General features: G+C 42.9%; 1 protein-coding gene across 2 annotated transcripts in view; it reads left to right on the forward strand.

The window, feature by feature from the left end:
- The first annotated feature begins 3,427 nt into the window (after nt 1-3,427).
- The window catches only part of cdc42bpb (CDC42 binding protein kinase beta (DMPK-like)), a 195,715-nt gene continuing 175,621 nt past the window's right edge, over nt 3,428-23,521 (forward strand). Inside the window, exon 1 of one of the 2 annotated variants that reach the window (XM_041214419.1) lies at nt 3,428-3,837. In XM_041214419.1, coding sequence (XP_041070353.1) covers nt 3,663-3,837 — 175 coding nt within the window. In that variant the 5' untranslated portion in view covers nt 3,428-3,662. The remainder of the gene's footprint in view (nt 3,838-23,521) is intronic. The other variant, XM_041214418.1, reaches the window with a different exon arrangement.

Raw genomic sequence — 23,521 nt, forward strand, 5'->3', positions numbered from 1 at the left:
GATATGGAGGGAAGTGAGAGTGGAGATGTATCCAAGGATATGGAGGGAAGGGAGAGAGGCAGTGGCCATAATTTTTCAGTCTTCCTTAGACTTAGTGGTGGTGTGAAAGGGCTGGAGAATTGCAAACATTACACCCTTGTTCAAAAAGGGATGTAAAGATAAGACCAGCAAAAACAACCAGTCAGTTTGACTTCGGTGGTGGGGAAACTATAATCCGGGAAAGAATTAATACTCAAGTGTGAGTTAATTAAAGAGAGCCAGTATGGATTTATTAAGGGAAAATTGTGTTTAACTAATTTGCTGGAGTTTTATGAAGAGGTAACAGAGAGAGTTGATGAGGGTGATGCTGTTGATGTAGTGCACATGGACTTCCAAAAAGCATTTGATACAGTGCCACACAACAGACTTGTGAGCAAAGTTATAGCTCATGAAATAAAAGGGACATTAGCAACATTGGCTGGGTGATAAGAAACAGAGAGTAATGGTTAATGGATGATTTTCAGGCTGGAGGAAGCTTTGTAGTGGAGTTCCCCAAGAGTCAGTATTGTGAGCCTTGCTTTTCCTGATTATATATTTATGATCTAGACCTTGGTGTGCAGGGAAAACTTTCAAATTTGCATACAATACAAAATGTGGAAGTACTGTGAACTGTAAAGAGGACAGTGTAGAACTTCAAATGGACAGAGACAAGTTGATCGAATGGGCAGATAAGTGACAGATGAAGTTCAATGCGGAGAAACATGAAATGATTCATTTTGGTAGGAAGAACATGGAGAGACAATATAAAATAAAGGATTCAACTCTAAAAGGTGGAGCAGAAGCAGAGGGAAATGGGTGTATATGTGCATAAGTCATTAAAGGTGGCAGGGCATGTTAAGAGAGCAGATAATAAAGCATACAGCATCCTAGGCTTTATTAATGGGGCATAGAGTACAAGACCAAGGAGGTTATGTTGAACTTGTATAAGACACTAGTTGGACCTCAGCTGGAGTATTGTGTCCAATGCTGGGCACCACATTTTAGGAAGGATATAAAGGCATTGGAGAGAGTGCAGAAAAGATTCACTAGAATGGTTCATGTGGTGAGGAACTTCAGTTATTAAGTAAGACTGGAGAAGTTGGGACTCTTCAGTGGAAAAAAGACTGAGACAAGATTTGATGGAGGGATTCAAAATCATGAGGGCTCTAGACAGAGTAGATAGGGATTTCCCACTGTTGAAAGAATCAAGAACAAGGTGGCAGATTTAAAGTAATTGGCAAAAGAAACAAGCATGATATGAGAAAAAAAAACTTTTTCACACCAGTGGTTCGAATCTGGAATGCACTGCCCGAGAGTGTGGGGCAAGGAATGGCACTTCGTGAAATGCTCATTTGGAGTGCCGGTGCAGACGCGATGGGCCGAATTGGCTTCTGCGCTGTAACAATTCTCTGATTCTGTGAATACTGCGCTTCGAGAAGGAAGAGATTTTGCTAAATTACGGACGGGTGGGTAAATCAGCGCAGATGCTGAAGATGGGAATAAAGCAAACTGATTTCGAAAAGGGCAAGTTTCCATTTGTCAGACGATGTTTTCGCCTGTGCCATCGGGCCCCCACCCTCCTGAAGTTGAAGTCTGCAGCTCCAGGACACATTCCCATTCCCGGCCCCGCTGCTCCCGGGATTCATTACCATTGCTCCCGGGATCCATTCCCATTCTCGACCCCGCTGCTCCAGGGATCCAATTCCATTCCCGGCCCCGCTGCTCCCGGCATCCATTCCTATTCCCGAACGCGCTGCTCCCGGGATCTATTCCCATTCCCGCTGCTCCCAAGATCCATCCCATTCCAATTCCCGGCCCCGTTACTCCCGGGATCAATTCCTAGTCCCGCTGCTCCCGCGATCCATTCCTATTCCTGGGGTCCATTCCTATTCCCGACATCGCTGCTCCCGGGATCCATTCCCATTGCTCCCGGTACCCATTCCCGACCTCGCTGCCCCTGAGATCCGTTCCCGGCCCCGCTGCTCCCGGGATCCATTCCCCACCACGCTGCTCCCGGGATCCGTTCCCGTTCACGGCCCCGCTGCTCCCGAGTAACATTGCTAATCCCGATCCCGCTGCTCCCGGGATCCATTCCCATTCTCGACCCCGTTGCTCCAGGGATCCATTTCCATTCTCGTCCACGCTGCTCCCGGGATCCATTCCCATTCTCGACCCCGCTGCTCTCGGGATCCATTCACGATCCCGCTGCTCCCAGGATTCATTCCTGGCCCCACTGCTCCCGGGATCCATTCCCATTCTCGACCCCGCTGCTCTCGGGATCCATTCACGATCCCGCTGCTCCCAGGATTCATTCCTGGCCCCACTGCTCCCGGGATCCATTCCTATTCTCGACCCCGTTGCTCTCGGGATCCATTCACGATCCCGCTGCTCCCAGGATTCATTCCCGGCCCCGCTGCTCCCGGGATCCATTCCCGGCCCCGCAGCTCCCGGGATCTGTCCCCACTCCCGCTGCTCCCGGGATCCATTCCCATTGCTCCCGGTACCCATTCCCGACCCCGCTGCTCCCGGGATCCATTCCTATTCCTGGGATTCATTCCTATTCCCGACATCGCTGCTCCCGGGATCCATTCCCATTGCTCCCGGTACCCATTCCCATTCTCGACCCCGCTGCACCTGGGATCCGTTCCTGGCTCTGCTCCTCCAGGGATCCATTCCAGGCCCCGCTGCTCCGGGGGTCATTTCCCATTCCCGGCCCCGTTGCTCCCGGGATCTATTCTCATTCCCGCTGCTCCCGAGATCCACCCCATTCCAATTCCCGGTCCCGCTGCTCCCGGGATCCATTCCCCGCCGCGCTGCTCCCGGGATCCGTTCCCGGCCTCGCTGCTACCGGGATCCATCACCAGCCCCGTTGCTACCGGGATCCATTCCTATTCCCGTTGCTCCCGAGATCCACCCCATTCCCGGTCCCTCTGCTCCCGGGATCCATTCCCATTCCCGGCCCTGGCGCTCCGGGTTCCTCCCGGTTGCCATGGGGAGGGGCTGTCAATCAGGTGACGTGCCTGTGTTTCCGGTGGGTGTCTTTGTGGAGAAGTGTCGGTTCACTGACTGTCGGTGAGTGTCCGAGCGGCGCCTCTCGGCCATATTCCCCACCAACACCCCATCTCGGTTAAAGGAGCAGTGCGGCGGCGGGGATCGGGGCCCGGGAAGTGAGGAGCGGGGCCAGCACCCAGGCTGGGCCCGGGATGAGCGCCGCCGGCTTCACACTGACGACAAGACGCCCAGGCGCTTCGGCAGAGCCAGGAAAAAGGAGATGAACAACGCACTTGAGCAGCCGAGCTGGCTCTCTGGGGCTGGGCTTCAGCACAACTAAAGGCTTAACTTGGGTTTTGCAGAGGGAAGGAGAGATTTATTTTTTTGTGGTTATTGGGGTTGGAGGGGCTGGGGGTGGTGGGGGCGGGAGGAAAGTCGAAAATATTATGACCAGCTGGGCCTGAACGCAGCACTTTTTTCTTTGCCTTTTAACTTCAACCATGAAAATGTCAGTTCCTGCCTTTTTTAATGTGAAATAAATCACTGCTTTGATCTCTTTCGGGCAAGTGGACGCGGCTCAGTGGTCGCCTTTTGAGGAGGATCATATTGGGGGTTAAAAGAAACAAGGAGAAAAAAAAACTTGAGAGGATAAAATGTCAGCGAAGGTGCGCCTGAAGAAGTTGGAGCAGTTGCTCCTGAAGGGACCTCAGATGAATGCAAGTTCAATGAGTGTGGAGACTTTGTTGGATATTTTAATATGTTTATACAACGAATGTAGCAGCTCGCCTATACGACGGGAAAAATACATTGCAGAATTCCTGGAATGGGGTAAGCAAAGCCTTAAATGATCCAGTCTGAAATGGTATCGTGCTTTTTGAACTGCGCCCAGATTCAAGAAAGCTGTTTGTTTACTTTTGTGGAACAGGTTGGGCTAATTCTCAGATTTTTTTCCTACTAAACATCGAAAAATGAAATATTTATTGCAGGTTTATCAAAACTCTCATTTAAAAACTCGGATTATAATGCTTTGAAATGCTACAAGGTTTCCAAAACATGATTGGCCAAATCTGGATTTTGTTTTAATATAGCAAAAATCTGGAGTGAGAGACAATTTATCTATTTCAAAGCAAGTTCAGGCACACATTTGCTTGACTCTGCTCAATAGCTTTCCTTGTAACTAACAAGGACCAGCACCGGTTTAATTCACTACTGTTGTTGTAGCTTATTTGTTGACTTTTTATGAACGAGTACTTCATTGTACATACATATTTCACAATTTCAAGTCAGTGGTAGCCATCTGATGGGAATGAAAGCTCTGTCCTGTTTCTTCTACCACCAGTTTATCAATTCTTAATGTGCTATTTCTAGAGATTAGCTTGTTGGGGACAGGCATAATGTCATTTACAGGAATGTAGTCACAGTTTTATTCAGTTTAGTTTATAATTAAATAGCCAATGTTCTATGCTCACAAACTGAGGAATCACTTCCTGGCCTATCTTATTAACCTTAGTAATGAGATTGGCAACTGAATAGTGAGCCACTTTTAACTTAATTTAAAAAGAGCACAAACATGAAAAGCGAGTAGTTTGACAACTTGCACAGCTCCATTTCCAAAAAGGCATCTTCAGTATTGTTCAAGATCTGACATCATTGGGTGGTGCTAGCAATGTCTGTTATAAGTTGGGGACTTCTTGTAATCTATGCTGCTAATTCCATATACTCTGTCTTTTAACATGTAATTGGATCATTTTCAGACATGTGATTCCTGAATCTGAACAGTTTTAAATTTCTATCAATCAGAAATATACACAAATTTAGAATATATGTACTCTATATAATTTTTTGTGTGCATATATACATAAATCAGCTAGATTGTTGTTGTGAATGAGCCTTCGTATCGCCACTCTTTTCATTTGGAATATGAACATGATCTCAACGGGAAAAGTTTCCAACATAATTTTTGAGTGTACAGTATTATATAACTTTAATTCAACTTTAAGTTGGTCAAGATTTTAAAATAAAATTTAATATTACATTTATAGCTTCTGGATCATTGTTTTTCTTGGCGCTGTATCTTTTTCCTGTTGTTTAATCAAACATGAAGATAACTCAGATTTTTTAAACAGTTTGGAAGGAGTCTTCACCATGTCTTACTTTACATTAACTACTTAACTGCAACATTAAACATTACAACACTTGTTTTAATGTACTGTTTACAACTGAATAATCTACCAAACTATGATAGTTGCTCCATTTTTAGAACTAGACTTTGACAACTATCTATATAAATAAACCAAAGTAGAATGGACCATCTAAAACTGAGCATCCATATACACCTGAGTGCAGAGCACTATTAATGTAATAAGTTTAGATAAAAATCTACCATTAACAATGCAGCTATAGTCATCTGGCCAATCATATCAGAATGCCTTTGCATGTACTTGTATGAAATTTTGCAGAGACCCTAGAATGGGCTTTTCCCTTTTCAGAACCCTCTGCAAAAGCAATGTTGGGACAGCTCTCAGAACGAAAAAGTATGTTGCATGTGAATAAATGCCTCTTTGTGAATCTTTTAAAACCTCTATTATGGGGGCTCCCTCTTTGCTGTGCATAGCTTGTATAGTTGGCAGTCAACTATATTGTAGAGATTAGATTTCATTTGTGAAGAGATTTGTAACTATATACATTCTGCTGATTTATGTAGAGTGAATGTGATTTCTGAATATGTTTTTATTTCACTACTAACTAGACCATAAACAGTGCACTACGTCCCAAAATACTATGCTTTATTCATCAATTAATCTTTACAATTCAATTAAAATACATTTAACTAAATATTTAAAAATGTGTTTTTGAGGAAGTGTCTGATTGGATTGATAAAGGCCATGTAGTAGATGTGATATATATGGATTTTTATAATGCATTGGTGAAGGTGCCTTTAAGGAGGCTTTTTGCATAGCAAGTTGTTTGGACAGGAAACAGTGGTGGAATCCCCCGAGGTTTCTCCTGGTCCACTGTTGCAACTTCAACAGAAGCCCTGTTATATGTGAGTGGGGTGTCCAACATGGATATTAACCACTAAAGACTAGGCGTTGCATGGGCACGACAAGGTGTGCAGGTGGTGTACCTCAATGGGTTAACAGAGTTCACTTTTGTTTTTGGCATATATAGATGATTTGAACTTGCACGTAGGGACCACAATGTCAAAGGTTGCTGATGACAACAGAAAAGGTTTGAACGAGATGAAGAAGCTATTTGAGATACTTGAGCTATCTCCACTGAAGCAGTTAAGGCTTAGGAGATTTATTGAAGGTTTTTAATATTGTTGACGGTTTTGACACATTAAGACTAATGATTAGCCATGATTGTATTGAATGGTGGAGCAGGCTCAAGGGGCTGTGCGATCTACTCCTATTTCTTGTGGTGTTATGTTTAGCAAATGCTTTCCTTGGCTGGGGAATTAGTGATAAGTTGTAATTAATTAATAATCATTCGAATGAGAAGAGAGTTTAGGAGCAATTTCTTTACACAGAAGGTTGTTGGTGCATAGAATGCTCCATCGTGAGGGATAGTTGAATAGAGTCCATTGCTTTTAAAGGAAATTGGCAGTATTTTTGAAGTAGTGGAAGATTGAAGGCAATGGTGAGAGGGAAGGGCAGTGGGATTAGTTTTGGATAACTCTGGTAAAGAGTCAGCACAAACATGATGGGCTGAAAAGTATCCTTCTATGCTGTAAGTTTCTATATGCATGTTGTTCACAGTCAAAGTTGGAAGTTTATTGAATTTCTTTGTTGGCCAAGGCTCTTGCCTGAAAGATAGAAAACCTTCATTTACTCAGTGCCAACAGCTATTTACACTGTAGTTGACTTAAGTTACTCTATTGTACAATGTTCATGATCTTGTGGTGGAATAGTTTATTCATAAGTTATCTATTTGAAATATTTCTACTTATAGAATGCCAACTCCTCAAGTTCTGAAATTAAGGGCTGAACTGAAATTTTAATCAAAGTAATATGCAGTCATTTACAGTTAAAATGCTTTTGTGATATATTGACAGGGGTTTTGTCTGGCTGACATCTGTTCCATTGTTCCCAAGTCTGTCATTGTAGTTGTTTCTCCAACAAAGCTTGCAACTTAAAAAAAAAATCGCAGTCAGATTTAAATTTTAAAAAAAGTTCAAGTAAGAACCTCATTTCAAATGGATCCCTAATAGAATATCCTCCAACATAATTTTGAAAGGATAGATTTGTGATATTTGCTACATATTAGAGGTGATTGAGGAGGTGGGTTCAATATTGATTAGTTTGTGCCATAATTACTGGGGTTGTTAGAAAAATGGCAGCTGCTGTTTGTTAAAAGCCCTTTTTTAAATCAAAACTGCAAGCATTGTGAATGGTTTATGTATTTGAAATTGTATAAAATGGTCTTGGAATTGAGTGTATTGGGAATGCAGAGTGCCATGTATATTGCAGAAGTTTACATATTTTAAGAATATTTAAAGCAGTATTAGATATTGAGGCTTATTTACCCATGTGATTTTTCTTTTAGCAACAATGTCTGCAATTATGTCTGTTGTGATTTTGCTATTAGTTCTCTAATTTGATATAGCGTTTTGTAATTTGGATCACTAAGTTAGTGAATAAGTACCTGAACATCTGTACATGATGAATAAGACCATTGTCACAAACACAGGGGTAGATCCTTTTGACATTCAGTTTTCAGCTCAGAAAATCACAATTATGTTGCTTTACCCTAAAAATAGCTTTGTTCATGTCCACACTATTATCATCCCTCTTAAAGAATAACCAAGAAATTAACATCAGACACTAGTGTGATTGGAACTTGAAGAAATAAGAGTACAAAAGAAATGACAGCAGATAGAACACAGTTGCTATTTAATGTTACTTTATATGTACGACTCGTTGTCATTTGTCTTGGACGTTAATGAGACCACAAATTTATTTACATTTGGAAGTTTTGAACAATGTTTTGATTTGAAAATCTCATTCCATCCTTTTAATTGCAGCTAAATGGTTCTCTTTAACCTAAATCTCTCATCTGCAGCCGCCAAGAGCAACATATAAATGTACAAAAAGGATGGGAAAGAGCCACCCATCCAGACATGGTGCAATCACGTACACTATTGACCCACCCCAACTATGCAAAGGCCTGGGAGAAGCAAATAAAGCAGAAAGACCTGCAACCCATTCAGAAAAAAAACTCCTTTGTGACTCCCTAAGGTAATCAAGCAAGGCTCCTGGAGACCGTGTCAGCCTGTAACTCCAATTAATCCCAGCTAACTAGCAACCTACCCACTGTAACTAGTAATGCTATGTTTACTCAGGGATTTGTTATTTCTCTTTTAAAAGACAGGAAATAATCCATACACACTGCATGTTTTGGCAGTTGTAGAGGGCTAATGAGAGTTTATGCATAGCCAATAGTCCTTTTGTTGCAATCTATAATCAAATAACCTGTTCAATCTAACTGTGTTCAATTCCTTTAACATTTTAAAAGTATCAGTCCTGTTCCCTCTAATCCTGCATTTCTGAAATCAAATAGCCCTTACTCTATGGATCTATGGAGAGAGGCATAGGATTAATGTTTCTGGTTGATGAACTTGTATCAGAAGTTTCTGTTTTTACTTTCAGATTTCTGTCATCTGCAGTAGTTTACTTTCTGATGAACTAAACCTAAAAGGCTTGATATACTTTTGGATCTTCTCTGGCCTCTTGATATTACTTACCAATCTGCAGGGACCAGAAGTAGCCTCTTTATATAGTTATGATGCTGTTTGTTTTATACTCCATAGTCCCAGTAAAGCAACCTCTTTCTCCGGTACATCGATGATTGCTTCGGTGCTGCTTCATGCTCTCGTCTGGACCTGGAAATATTTATTAATTCTGCTTCCAATTTCTACCCCTCCAACATTTTCACATGGTCCATATCTGACACTTCCCTTCCCTTCCTTGACCTCTCTGTCTCAATTTCTGGTGATAAACTGTCCACCAATGTTCATTACAAGCCTACTGACTCCAACAGCCACCTCGACTTCAGCTCCTCACACCCCGCTTCCTGTAAGGACTCCATCCCATTCTCAGTTCCTTCGCCTCCGTTGCATCTGGTCTGATGATGCCACTTTCAAAAACAGTTCCTCTGACATGTCTTCCTTCTTCCTTAACCGAGGTTTTCCACCCCCGGTGGTTGACAGGGCCCTCAACCGTGTCCGGCCCATCTCCCATGCATCCGCCCTCACAACTTCCTCTCCCTCCCAGAACCATGATAGGGTCCCCCTTGTCCTCACTTATCACCCTACCAGCCTCTGCATTCAAAGGATCATCCCCTGCCATTTCCGCCAACTCCAGCATGATGCCACCATCAAACACATCTTCCCTTCACCCCCCTCCGGCGGCATTCGCCGGGTTTGTTTCCTCCGGGACACCCTGGCCGACTCCTCCATCACCCCCTACAACTCAACCTCCTCCCACGGCACCTTCCCATGCAACTGCAGAAGGTGCAACACCTGCCCTTTTACTTCCCCTCTCCTCACCGTCCAAAGGCCCAAACACTCCTTTCAAGTGAAGCAGCATTTCACTTGCGCTTCCCTCAATTTAGATTACTGCATTCGTTGCTCCCAATGCGGTTTCCTCTACGTTGGAGAGACCAAACGCAGACTGGGTGACCGCTTTGCAGAACACCTTCGGTCTGTCCGCAAGCATGACCCAGACCTCCCTGTTGCTTGCCATTTCAACACTCCACCTTGCTCTCATGCCCACATGTCTGTCCTTGGCTTGCTGCATTGTTCCAGTGAAGCTCAACGCAAACTGGAGGAACAGTACCTCATCTTCCGACTAGGCACTTTATAGCCTTCCGGACTGAATATTGAGTTCAACAATTTTAGATCATGAACTCTCTCCTCCATCCCCACCCTCTTTCCAATCCCACCCCCCCACGCCCCCCACGCTTTTTTTCCAATAATTTATATGGATCTTTCTTTTCCCACCTATTTCCATTATTTTTAAATATATTTCCATCCATTGTTTTACCTCTACCTTTCAGCCTATTTCGATCCCTTCCCTTCACCCCACCCCACCCCCACTAGGGCTATCTGTACCTTGCTTGTTCTGCTTTCTACCCTTAATTAGCACATTCCTTAGATAATATCACTACCTTCAACACCTCTTTGTCCTTTTGTCTATGACATCTTTTGGCTATCTCCACCTATTACTGACCCTCTATCCAGCTGTCGCACCCTCCCCCCACTTAAACCAAATTATATTTCACCTTTTTTCTATTTTTACTTAGTTCTGTTGAAGAGTCATACGGACTCGAACCGTTAACTGTGTTCCTCTCCGCAGATGCTACCAGACCTGCTGAGTTTTTCCAGGTATTTTTATTTTTGTTTGGGATTTCCAGCATCTGCAGTTTTTAGCTTTTATCTCAAAGTGTATTTGCCTTCTTGAAGTCACATCACATACTACTCATGTACCTTTTAAAGAGCTATCCCACATTATCCCCGGTCTTGATTTGTTACCTTTTCTGAGGACTCCTGCATGGTACAAACATGCCTGTGGTTTCCTGAACGCAACTGCATTTGTCACAAGGAAGGACATCTGCTACACCAAATTCTAATCAGCTTACTTAACTAAATTATCCCACAACCTATTGATTTAGTTCAAATTACTAGCCTACTGTCATTGGTGAAATTACAAATGCTTCCAGCTTGGCCTAAATAGCCAAGTGGTTATGGTACTGGGTTTGTAACCCCAAGATCAAGAGTTCAAATCTCACAATGGCAAACTATGAAACAATGTAATTTTGCGCTTGGCCTAAATAGCCAAGTGGTTATGGTACTGGGTTTGTAACCCCCAGATCAAGAGTTCAAATCTCACAATGGCAAACTATGAAACAATGTAACTTCATCTGAAACAGATGGAAACAGGTTTACTCAAAAAGAGTATCAAGAGTTCAAATCTCACAATGGTAAACTATGAAACAATGTAACTTCATCTGAATAGGAACAGATGGAAACGTGTTTGTACTCAAGAGAGTTACAACCAGGGTACTACTTTCCGCCCCTCCGTCCTTTTCAGTGGTTGGCGGAGAGGAGGGCTGTGGCCGCAGGGGTGACCAGGATCGGGGACGTGCTGGGTGGCGGAGGACTGGGCTGGATGCTCCCACAGGAGTTGGCGCGACGCGCGCCTGTGAGTGTCCAGGTCGCAGCCGATGCCATCCAAGACCTGAGAACGGTCGTGCTCGGACCCGACGTTATTTTGGGTCTTGAGGTGGCCCAGGTGCGCGGTGGTCTTCCGTCTGAATGTTCCCCTGTTCGGACAGAATTCCACATTGGCCCCAAGCCCCGAACCCTCCCTCGGGTGCTGGTGCCCCGCAATATGAGCCGCCTCGGGGACATGCCCTCCGTGCCTTTTGGCACGGCAAAGAGGGGCTTTTTGTACGGACTGCTGCTGCACACCTTCCATTTTCTCGCCCTTGTCCGTCGCCCGGACACGCCCTGGCATGCCTTGTTGCCGTCCGGCGGCGGAGGCCCCCGATGGGAGGCCCTCTACGGAGGTGTCCTCCCCCTTTCTATCGGGGACCTGGGTTGGAGGGTGTTGCATGCAGCAGTCCCCTATAATAAGATGATGCATAGGTTCACGGACTCTCAGGACACGTGCCCTTTTTGCGGTCTTGTGGAGTCCGAGGACCATGTATACATAGGGTGTTGTAGGCTGCACTCCCTTTTTAGTTATTTGAAAAACCTTTTATTGATGTTTTGTTTGCACTTCAGCCCCACGCTCCTGATCTATGGGCACCCGGTGCGGAAGGGGGTCAGGAAGGAGGAGGACCTCCTCGTGAACCTGCTCCTGGGCCTGGCCAAGTTGGCCATTAACAGGTCCAGGCAGCGGGCGATCGACGGGGGAGTCCCGCCCTATTGTCCCTCTTCCGCGGCTACGTTCGCTGCCGGATGTCCCTGGAGAAGGAGCACGTGGTGTCTGCTGACACTCTCGAGGCCTTCCGTGCTCGGTGGGCACCGCGGGGACTGGGGTGTTTTGTTGACCCCTTTAATCACATTTTGATTTAAAGTTTGTAAGGTTCCTTTAAACTTTGTCCTTGGTTTTACAGCTGACCTGAATTAGGGGCTGTGCCTGATTTATCCCAATTTTGTTGATTTGATTTTCATTTAAAAGATTATCAAGAGTTCAAATCTCACAATGGCAAACTATGAAACAATGTAACTTCATCTGAAAAACAGATGGAAACGGGTTTGTACTCGAAAGAATTACAAATGCTTCCAGCTTGGCCTCAATAGCCAAGTGGATATGGTACTGGGTTTGTAACCCCAAGATCAAGAGTTCAAATCTCACAATGGCAAACTATGAAACAATGTAACTTCATCTGAAAAACAGATGGAAACGGGTTTGTACTCGAAAGAGTTACAAATGCTTCCATTAATGTCCTTTCCAAATCATCAAAGGAAATGCTGGACACTAGTGGTACCAGTAGGAGGACTTATGGAATTTCACTTGAGCATCCCTATCCTATTATTGGTAACCTCTGTTTATGAGATCTAACTAGTTTCTTATCCAGCATAATATCTGCCTTATAATCCCGTAAGATCTGATATCCCAAAGAAGTAAACAGTGATCATAAATGATAAAAACAAAAACAGAATTACCTGGAAAAACTCAGCAGGTCTGGCAGCATCGGCGGAGAAGAAAATAGTTGACGTTTCGAGTCCTCATGACCCTTGTTTTTGTTTTGGATTTCCAGCATCCGCAGTTTTTTTGTTTTTATCATAAATGATATCCTGTTTATGCAATACTCTATAGCAGCTTCTATTGGTGATTCTAAATCTCCCACAAATTGATATTTTACAGCATTTCCTCAGAAACCTTTCAGTGGATACAAAGTACCTCTTTCCTCAACTTATCAACGAATTACCATATTTGCCCCGTTTAGAAAAAGACACAGTTTAATGATGCCTATAATTCCAGCATCTGCTTTCTTTCTAATTGAAGGAGGCATGAACGTGATCAGTTGCTTTTCTCAAATATTCAAATGTAACTGGAATCAGGTTACAATGTTCATATTTTATAGTTAAAAACAAGCTTCCGTGGGACAGTTCAACAAACATAATTCACAAATTCTGTTGAACTGTCAAATTAGTACCAAACAAAGCCTAATGGCTGTTCCTGTAATTGAGCTTATAACTAATTATAGTTTGTTTTGAGATGTAGTGCAGTGGATCAATTTTTGATGGAATATGCAGCAAGAAAGAAATGTACATCACTTCGTAACTGCTGTTTATCTTGCAGGATTTATCTGAATACTATAAAATACTGATTTGTAGGAGACTAGAAGTGAGTGGCAGCTGGTGAAAGATAACCGTTTAGATGGTGGACACAGGTATCCTGTTTACACTTTGGCCTGCTGTAGCGTTACTTAAAGGCCCTGTTTTTGTGAAAGGAATTTATGTAATGAATACTTAATTTGAAATCTGCTGTGCCTTCAAATACTTGGAAAGTAATTTAATTGCACATAATAATAGTTGGTTGCAGAAAGTACTCTCTTGTTTATGGTTGGCATACTTAAGTGAAACTGTGACATGCCAAACTAAACTATCAAACAGTTATCAGTCAAAATTTCACCCTGTGCCTTCCACACACTGAATGAAATAAGTAGGCAGTTCAGCATCATACTTCTTGCTGAACGTATGTGCAGCCATTAACTCTTATTTCATATAATTGAAAAAAGATTGCACATATTATACCTAAAGATCAAAAGTCACTCGATTTCTCCTTCCTAGATTGATGTCATGCAAGCAAAGTTCATGGGGTCTCATCACCATGGCATAAGCTGTGAAGCGCATGTATGATTTCACTCTGATGGTTTTAAATTCATGCTTGGATAGTGAGCGTCGCTGGTAAGGCTACCATTTAGTGTCCATCTCTAATCGCCCTCGAGAAGGTTTTGATGAGCTCTCAACTTGAACTGCTGCAGTCCATGTGGTGCAGGTATACTCAGCGTTGTTAGGAAGGGAGTTCCAGGATTTAGACCCAGCCGCGGTGAAGGAATGGCGATATAGTTCCAAGTCAGGATGTTGTGTGACCTGGAGGGGAACTTGCAGGTGGTGGTGTTCCCTTGCATCTGCTGCCCTTGTCCTTCTCAGTAATGGAGATCGTAGGTTTGGAAGGTGCAACTTTAGGACCCTTGGCAGATAGCTGCAGTGCATCTAGTTAATAGTACACATTGCAAGGGTGGTGGAGGGAGCAAATAATTAAGGTGGTGGATGGTTTACTGAATAAGCAGGCTGCTTTGCCCTGGTTGGTGTCGTTAGAATTGCGCTCAATCAGTCGGTGGAAAGTATTCCATTACACTCGTGACTTGTACCTTGTAGATGGGAGATGGGGTGTAGGAGATAAGTTACTCCTCCCAAAATTCCCAGCCTCTAATCTACTCTTGTAGCTAAAGCATTTATGTGGCTGGTCCAGTTCAGTTTCTGATCAATGGAACCCCCAGGATATTGAGGAGGGATTCATGGATGATAATGATAGTGAATGCCAAGGGGAAATGTTTAGATTCTCTCTTGTTGGAAATGGCACTTGTATGGCACAAATGTTACTTGCTTCTTATCAGCCAAAACCTGAACGTTGTTCAGGTCTTACTCTGGGCAGCTTCAGTGCCTGAGGAGTTGCAAAGATACTGGACACTGTACAATCATCAGCATATATCTCCACTTCTGACCTGAGGAGGTCATTGATGAAGCAGCTGATCATGGTCACTAGAGGACACTACACTGAGGAATTTGTGCGGTGATGATGTGGAGCTGAGGTGCTTGGCCTCCAATAACTTCAACCATCTTCTTTTGTGCTAGGTCTGACACTCATGAGCAGAGAGTTTTCCCCTGATTCGAGCAAATAAATTAGGAGCAGGAGTAGGCCACTTGGCCCCTTAAGCCTGCACTGCCATTCAATAAGATCATGGCTGATCTTATTGTAATATCCCGCCTATCCTCGTTAACCTTTCACCCCCTTGCTTATCAATAATCTATCTACCTCTGCCTTAAAAACATTCAAATACTCTCTTCCTCAAAAGGCAGTGGATGCAGAGTTCCAAAGACTCCCATTGACCAAAGATTCCCATTGACTTAAATTTTGCGAGGGTTCCTTGATGTCGAGGTTAGTCACTTTCACCCGATCTCTGGAATTCAACTCTTTTATACATGTTAGGACCAAGGCTATTTTGAGGTCTGAAGCTGAGTGGCCCTGGTGGAACCTAAACTGAGCATTGGTGAACAGGGTATTGTTTTTACTGCCACTGGATAGCACTATCGATGACACCTTCCATCACTTTGGTGATTCAGAGTAGACTGAAGATGTAACCTAAACTGAGCATTGGTGAGCAGGTTATTGTTTTTACTGCCACTGGATAGCACTGTCGATGACACCTTCCATCACTTTGGTGATTCAGAGTAGACTGAAGATGTTGTAATTGACTGGGTTGGATTTGTTCTGCTTTTTGTGAGCAGGATGTTTGTGGGAAATTATCCACATAATCAGGTAGATGTCAGTGTTGTAGCTGTACCGTACAGCTTGTCTAAGGGTACAACAAGTTCTGGAGTGCTTGCCTTCAGAACTGCAGCTGGGATGTTGTCAGGGCCCATAGTATTTGTTGTACTTACTGCCTTTAGCCATTTCTTGGTATCACATGGAGTGAATTGAAGTGGCTGAAGACTGGTGTCTATGATCTCGGGGACCTTGGGAGGAAGCCAAGATGAATCATCCACTCAGCACTTCAGGCTGAAGATGGTTGTAATTGCTTGTTTTTTTGCACTGATGTGCTGTGCTCCCTCATCATCGAGGATGAGGATATTTGTGGAGCCTCCTCCTCCTCAGGTTAGTTGTTTAATTGTCCAACACTACTCAATTGGATGTGGCTTGGTGGCAGAATTTTGATCTGATCCTTTGGTTGTGGAATCACTTGGCCGTTTCTACATGCTGCTTCTGACGTTTAGCCTGGATAGTGTCCTGTGTTGTAGCTTCAGCAGGTTGGCGCCTCATTTTTGTGTATGCCTGGTGCTGCTTCACCACTTATTGTTGAACCAGGATTGGTCCCCTGGCATGATGGTAATGGTAGAATGAGAGTTATATCAGGCCATGAGGTTATAGATTGTGGTTGAATGCAATTCTGCTGCTGATGACCCACAGCTCCTCATGCATGCCCAGTTTTGGCCTGCTAGATCTGTTCTGAGTCTATCCCATTTAGCGTGGTGATAGCGCCATACAGCATGATGAACGATGTCCTCAGTGTGAAGACAGGAGTTTGTCTCCACAAGGACTATGTGTTGGTCACTCCTACCAATGCTGTTGTGAACACATGCATCTGTGCCAGGTAGATTGGTTAGGATGAGGTCAAGTCGTTTTTAAGTTTCTTTTACATTTTTATAAGTTAATGCTCGTATTTCAGATATTGCAATAATATACTGAAAAAATATGTTCTTGGGATGTGGATGACTTGTGTATATTGGTGGTGCTGTGCTTCTTCAATGCTTTCAGGTAGGGAACTCCAGGACATTGATCAATTACTGATATAGGATCAGTGAATATCTGTGCAAGTCAGGATAGTGTCTGACTTGGACAGCTTTGAGGTGATGGTATTTGCACCGCAGTGTGCTGCCTTCTCAACAGTTAAAGTAGCAAGGGAGAGTGGTGCTTTGAAGTAATCTTGGTGAGTTTACTGGATTGCCTCCTTTAGCCACAGTAGGCTGGCGATTGAGAAGGTGGAAATTAATTTGTGTCTTGGATTGTGTAAAATGTCTTGCGTGATATTGTGGCTGCACCCATCCAGGTGAATGGTGAGTATTTAATTACACAGCTGAATTGAGCCTTGAAGCTCATGTAGAAGCATTGAAGATCCAGGACGTGAGCTACATGTCATGGAGTATGCAGCCTCTGCTCTGCTCGTGTAGCCATGGTGTTGATATGAGTTCAGTTAAGCTTCGGGTTAGTAGTGTTGAGAGCTAGAAGGGTATGATTAGCTTTCTTTCGTTCAAAATGTGGGGCTGGTGTTACCTGTCAGCCGAAGCCACATGTTTTCCAGGTCCAAGTGTAGGCTGGTAGAAGCTTCTTCAGAGTTCAGCTCCATCAATAATGAACAGCTCCATGCCTGACCTTATGAAAGAGGGAAGGTTACCAATGAAACAGTTGACAATGCTTGGACCAAGGAACTTTCACTGAAGGAACTTCTGCAGTGATGTCTGAGGCTGTGATGTTTGCCATCTGACAACTGGAATTTTCTTTTGACCCTTATTGATATCAGTTTTGCTCAGGCTTCTTGTGTGCAATGGTGATGAAATAAATCCACTGCCAAAAGGCTGCCAATGCAATAGCCGTTATCATTTATGTTTACAATTAACCTAAAAAAAAACCTAAAAGCCTGTGCCGCAGTGTATTTTGTGCTTATTTATAACACACTTCATAAATATACTTTGAGTTTAGCATTCTTTATTGGTGCATATAATTCTTTTTTTCTTGTGCAGTGAGTAACCCATCGTATGAAGTTTTAAGCTTCAGAGAGACAGTTTAACGTGATGTTATCTATTCTGATGTTATCTCATGGTGTCAGTGAATTCGGTTTGTTTTTTAAATACTCATTGAGGGTTATCTGATTGTCCTATGACTTGAGAATCGAATAATGCCAAGAGTTCTCAAAATAAAAATAGAAAATGCTGGAAATTTTCGGAAGATCAGGCATTATTTGTGGAGAAAAACAGTTTTTAACGTTTCAGATTTATTACTTTATATCAGTATGGACAAAGGGTCATCAACCTGAGACATTAACTTTCTCTTTCCAGAGATGCTGTCTGACTTGCTGAGTATTCCCAGCATTTTCTATTTTTATTTCAGAATTCCAGCATCTGCAATACTTTATTTTTGTGTTAATGTTATCAGATCAATATTTTATTTCTGGCAAGTAACTTCTCACATTTAAGGATAGTTTCGAAGATGGTCACTATAGTATGTTCAACAGTTCAATGCCACTTCTCTTTTATCCCCCTCCCCACCTTTAGCCTATGAGATAGCTTTCCCTTGATCTTGGAGCTCTTTGTTCACAATGTTGAATATTTCTTAAGTAAAGTTTCAAATTAAAAGTCTTAGTGTCTCCCGCAGGTTTGCTCCACTTCAGCTCCCTTCAACTCCCTTGGGAGTCAGAGCGGACCTCCGGGAAATAGTCGGGAGCTGAGCAGTGTCTATAAATACAGACGGTAAATTCGGGTGAGGCCTAGCTTGCTGGGAGTCGGAACAGAGCGGACCTGCGGAAGACAGTTGGGAGCCGAGGAGCACCTATTAATACAGACCAGGGATTCGCATGAGGCCTACCTTGCTGGGAGTCGGAGTGGAGTGGACCTGCGGGAGACAGTTGAGAGCTGAGGAGCGCACTGTTTCAGCTGCTGGAAAGTTGCAGTCGGGGAAAAAGAATAAAAAGCAATTGTGATGTCACAGGAAGCTAGTAAGTTGATTGGCCAGTAAGTGCTCAGTCTAAGGGACAGTGAGTGGAAAAACCGGAGTTAAAGTAGATCTATAAATAAAAAGAACTAAAACTTTAAATCAGTAAACCAAAATTTGAAAACTTTAAAATTAAAATTAAAATCAAGCAATAAAGATAGAAAAACAATATAGTATAAATAAAGTAATTTAAACAAACATCTAAAACACATTCCTTGTAGTTAAGCATATAACCTTTAGTTGTCAGTAGTATTAGCATTCAATAAATGCAGTAAATCGTAGCATACATAGGAAGAAAGTAATTAAAGTAAATTAACTAAATAACATAAGTCAGATTGGCGGGACAGGTGTTATGTTGCAGTTGTGAGATGTGGGAGCTTTTGGGCGCAAAGGCGATCCATGAAATACATCTGCAGGAAGTGTAAGCAGCTTGAGGAATTCTGAATCAGGATTATTGATCTGGAAGCCGAAATGCAGACACTGCGCAACATAAGGGAGGGGGAGAAATACCGGGATACTTTGTTTCAGAAGACAGTCACACCTCTTCGAAGAGGGACATTTGTTTTGGTCAACAGTGAGGGACAGGAGGATGTGACTGTCAGCGAGGCAGGTAATGGGACCGAGCAGACAGTAGAGGAGGAGCCTCAGGCTTTGCAATTGTCAAACAGGTTTGAGGTGCTCACAACCTGTGTGGATGAAAGCGAAGCCTGCAAGGTGGATGAGCTGGCTGGCCATGGCACTATGGTACAGGAAGCCGTTCAAGTGGGGGGAGCAAAAATGAATGTAGTGGTAGTAGGGGATAGTATAGTAGGGGGGATTGACACTGTTCTCTGCAGAAAAGAGCAAGAGTCCAGACAGCTATGTTGCCTACCCGGTGCCAGGGTTCGGGGCATCTGCTGAGCTGGAGAGGAACTTGCAGTGGGAGGGGGAGGATCCAGTTGTCGTGATCCATGTAGGTACCAATGACATAGGTAGAACTAGGAAAGAGGTCCTGCAAAGCCATTATGAGGAACTAGGTACCAAACTAAGAAGCAGAACCTCAAAGATAATAATCTCTGGATTATTCCTGAGCCATGTGCAAATTGGCATAGGACAAATAAGATTACAGAGACGAATGCGTGGCTCAAAGACTGGCGTGGGAAAAGTGGGTTCCGGTTTGTGGGGCACTGGCATCAGTATGGGGAAAGTGGGGGCTCTACTGTTGGGAGGGTTTATACCTGAACCATGCTGGGACGAGTGTCTTCACAAATTGCATAACTAGGAAAGCAGAGTGGGGCTTTAAACTAAACAAGAATGGTGAAGGATCAAGCTTGGGTAAAGATAGCAATTCAAGGTGTAGAGTCAAGACAGGGGAGCGCAATAGTAATATGAAAAATGAGGGTCAGAGAATGGCAGGAAGGGACAGGGAAAAAACCTAAGACGTCAGCAGTCAAGACTAGATGTTACAAAGATAACAAAAAGACAAAACTGAAGGCTCTCTATCTGAATGCACATAGCAGTCATAACAAAGTAAATGAATTGATGGCCCACATTGAAGTAAATAAGTATGATCTGATAGCAATTATGGAGACGGGGCTGCAGGACGACAAAGACTGGGTCTTTAATATTGAAGGGTACATGACGTTCAAGAAGAACAGGAAGCTAGTTAAAGGTGGGGGGGTAACACTGTTAATCAAAGAGGGCTTTGGTGCAATAGTTAGAGATGACCTTGGATCAGGATATAGAATCGGTTTGGGTGGAAATGAGGAATAGTAGGGGAAATAATTCATTAGTGGGTGTGGTCTACAGCCCCCCAACAGTAGCCACAGTAGAGGACAAAGTATTCAAAAGAAAATATTGGATGCTTGTGATAAAGGGATGGTGATAATCATGGGTAATTTTAATCTACACACAAACTGGAAAAATTGGATTGGCAGTAGTAATCTGGATGAAGAGTTCTTAGAATGCTTTCGAGATAGTTTCTTAGAGCAGCATGTCCTGGAACCAGCCAGAGAGCAGCATGTTCTGGAACCAACTAGAGAGTAGGTTATATTAGACTTGGTATTGTGTAATGTGACAGGATTAATTAATGACTTAAGAGTAAAGGCACCCGAAGGTAGCAGCAACCACAATATGATTGAATTTTACATCCTGTTTGAAAGGGGGAAAAGCGGGTCTAAAACTAGTACCTTAAACTTCAATAAGTGCAACTATGTGGGGATGAAAGCTGAGCTAGCTGAAGTGAACTGGGAAACTGGGCTAAAGGATAGATCAATAGAGAAGTAGTGGCAGACATTTAAGGGGATGTTTCAGAGTACTCAGAATAAGTACATTCCTACTATAAAGAAAAATTCTAAAGGGAGGACCCACTATCTGTGGTTAACTAGAGATGTTAAGGAAAGCATCAAACTTGGGGAAAAAGCATAACTCTGCAAGAGGAGTGGCAGGACAGATGATTGGACAGAATATAAAGAATGGCATAGAATGACTAAAAGGTTAATCAGGAAAAATAAGTTAGAATATGAGGGGAAGGTAGCTAGAAATGTAAAAATGGATAGCAAGATTTTCTACAGGTACTTAAAAAGGAAAAGAGTAAGTAAAATGAGTGGTGGTCCTCTAGAGAGTGACAGTGGGGAGTTAATAGTAGATAATAAGGAAATGGCGGAAGAAAAGAACAAATATTTTGCTTCTGTGTTCACTATAGAGGTTACAATAAACATTCCAGTAATAGCTGCAAATCAAAAGTTGAATGGGAGAAAGGAACTTGGTGAAATTAAAATCACTAGGGAAATGGTACTGAGCAAATTAGTGGAGCTGCAGGCTGGCAAGTCTCTGGGCCCCAACGGGCTATATCCTAGGGCCTTAAACGAGGTGGCTTATGAGGTAGCCAATGCGTTGGTATTAATTTTCCAAAATTCACTAGATTCTGGAAAGGTTCCATCAGATTAGAAAGTAGCAAATATAGCCCCTCTATTCAAGAAGGGAGGGAGGCAGAAAACAGGAAACTATAGGCCAGTTAGCTTGATGTCTGCCATGGGGAAGTTATTAGAATCGATCATTGAGATTATAGCTGGGCATTTAGAACAGCTCAAGGCAATAGGAAAGAGTCAGCATGGTTTTGTGAAAGGAAAATCATGTTTAACCAATTTATTGGAGTTATGAAGAAGTAACATGCGCAGTGGATAAAGGGGAGCCTGTAGACATACTGCGCTTGGATTTCCAGAAGGCATTTGATAAGGTGCCACATAAAAGATTATTATAGAAAGTAAAAGCGCATGGTGTAGGGGTAGCGTTAGCATGGATAGAAGATTGGCTGGCTGGCAGAAAGCAACGAGTATGCATAAATGGGTCTTTTTCTGATAGGCAGGATGTGACGAGTGGAGTCCCACAGGGGTCTGTACTGGGGACTCAACTTTTTACAATTTACATCAATGACTTAGATGAGGAGAGTGAAGACATGGTAGCTAATTTTGCAGAAGACACAAAGATAGATAGGAAAGTATGTGTGACGAGGACATGAGGTTGCAGATGGATATAGATAGGCTGAGTGAGTGGGCAAATATCTGGCAAATGTCGTTTAATGTGGGAAAATGTGAAGTTGTTCATTTTGAGAGAAAGAACAAAAAAGCAGAGTATTATTTAAATGGAGAGCGGCTGCATAATTCTGAGGTGCAGAGGGATCTAGGTGTTCTAGTACATGAGTCACAAAAAATTAGTATACACGTAGAGCAAGTAATTAAGGCTAATGGAATGCTATCCTTTATTATGAGAGGAATTGAACATAAAAGTAAGGATGTTATGCTTCAGTTATACAGGGCATTGGTGAGACTGCACCTCAAATACTGTGTGCAGTTTTGGCCTCCTTATTTAAGGAAGGGTGTAAATGCATTGGAGGCGGTTCAAAGGAGGTTTACCAGGTTGATAACTGGAATGAGTGGGCTGTCTTATGAGGAAAGGTTGGGCTGACTGGGCTTGTTTCCACTTGAGTTTAGAAGAATGAGTGGTGATTTGATTGAAGTATACAAGATCCTGAACAGCTTTGACGTGGTGGATGTCGAAAGGGTGTTTCCTTTTGTGGGTGAGTCTAGAACTAGGGGGCACTGTTTTAAAATTAGGGGATGCCCTATTAGGACAGAGATGAGAATTTTTCTTCTCTGAGGGTTGTGTCACTTTGGAATGCTCTGCTTCAGAAGGTGGTGGGGACAGAGCCATTGAATATTTTTAAGGCAGAGGTAGATAGATTCTTGTTATGCAAGGGAATCAAAGGTTATCGGGGTTAGATGGGAACATGGAAATCAAAACACAAGATGATCAGCCATGATCTTATTGAATGGTGGAGCAGGCTCAAGGGGCCGAATGGTCTACTCCTGTTCCTATTTCTTATGTTCTTATGTACAACTGCAGATAGTATACATCTTTAAGTTTCCTTGTAAAGCTGTAGTGTAGTTCTTGATTTTGATGTTGAATAATCAATGCCAGTAAATTTTCATACTTGGTATGAAGTAATAAAAGCTGTACATTAAAAACTGAATTGTTTTTTCTTTGTTTTAAAGTTCCAATACGGAGGAAGGTGGGATTTTGCAAGGAGTAATTAATGGTTTCGCTGTTAGAAAGTTGTTGTTCTTAACATTATGTGAAAGAAAATTAACTTTCGATTCTGGCATCATCAGGAAATTCAGCTCTTGGCAACAGCAATGAGATGGGTGGAATTTTTGAAGACTTCAGGCAATCGAGGCATTTACGAGGGAATTAAATGATTATTTGATAAGAAACAATGTGCAGGGTTACTCGGAGAAGGCAGGAGAATAAGCATTTCACCTAGTGCCATTTAGAGAGCAGGTGTAGACATGATGGGCCGAATGGCTGTAACAATTGTGTGATTCTGTGAAATTGAATTTTCCTTTAAAGGCTGTGTTGTCTTTTGCTCTCTGGTGCTCCCATTGATGGGCAGGAGGAGGATAGACTGTGTCCTAATCACTGTATAGCAAGGAAAGCCCTCAAAATACTGATTTTTTTGAGAGCAAATG

The sequence above is a fragment of the Carcharodon carcharias genome, chromosome 20, assembly GCF_017639515.1.
Source record: "Carcharodon carcharias isolate sCarCar2 chromosome 20, sCarCar2.pri, whole genome shotgun sequence".
Lineage (NCBI taxonomy): Eukaryota > Metazoa > Chordata > Chondrichthyes > Lamniformes > Lamnidae > Carcharodon > Carcharodon carcharias.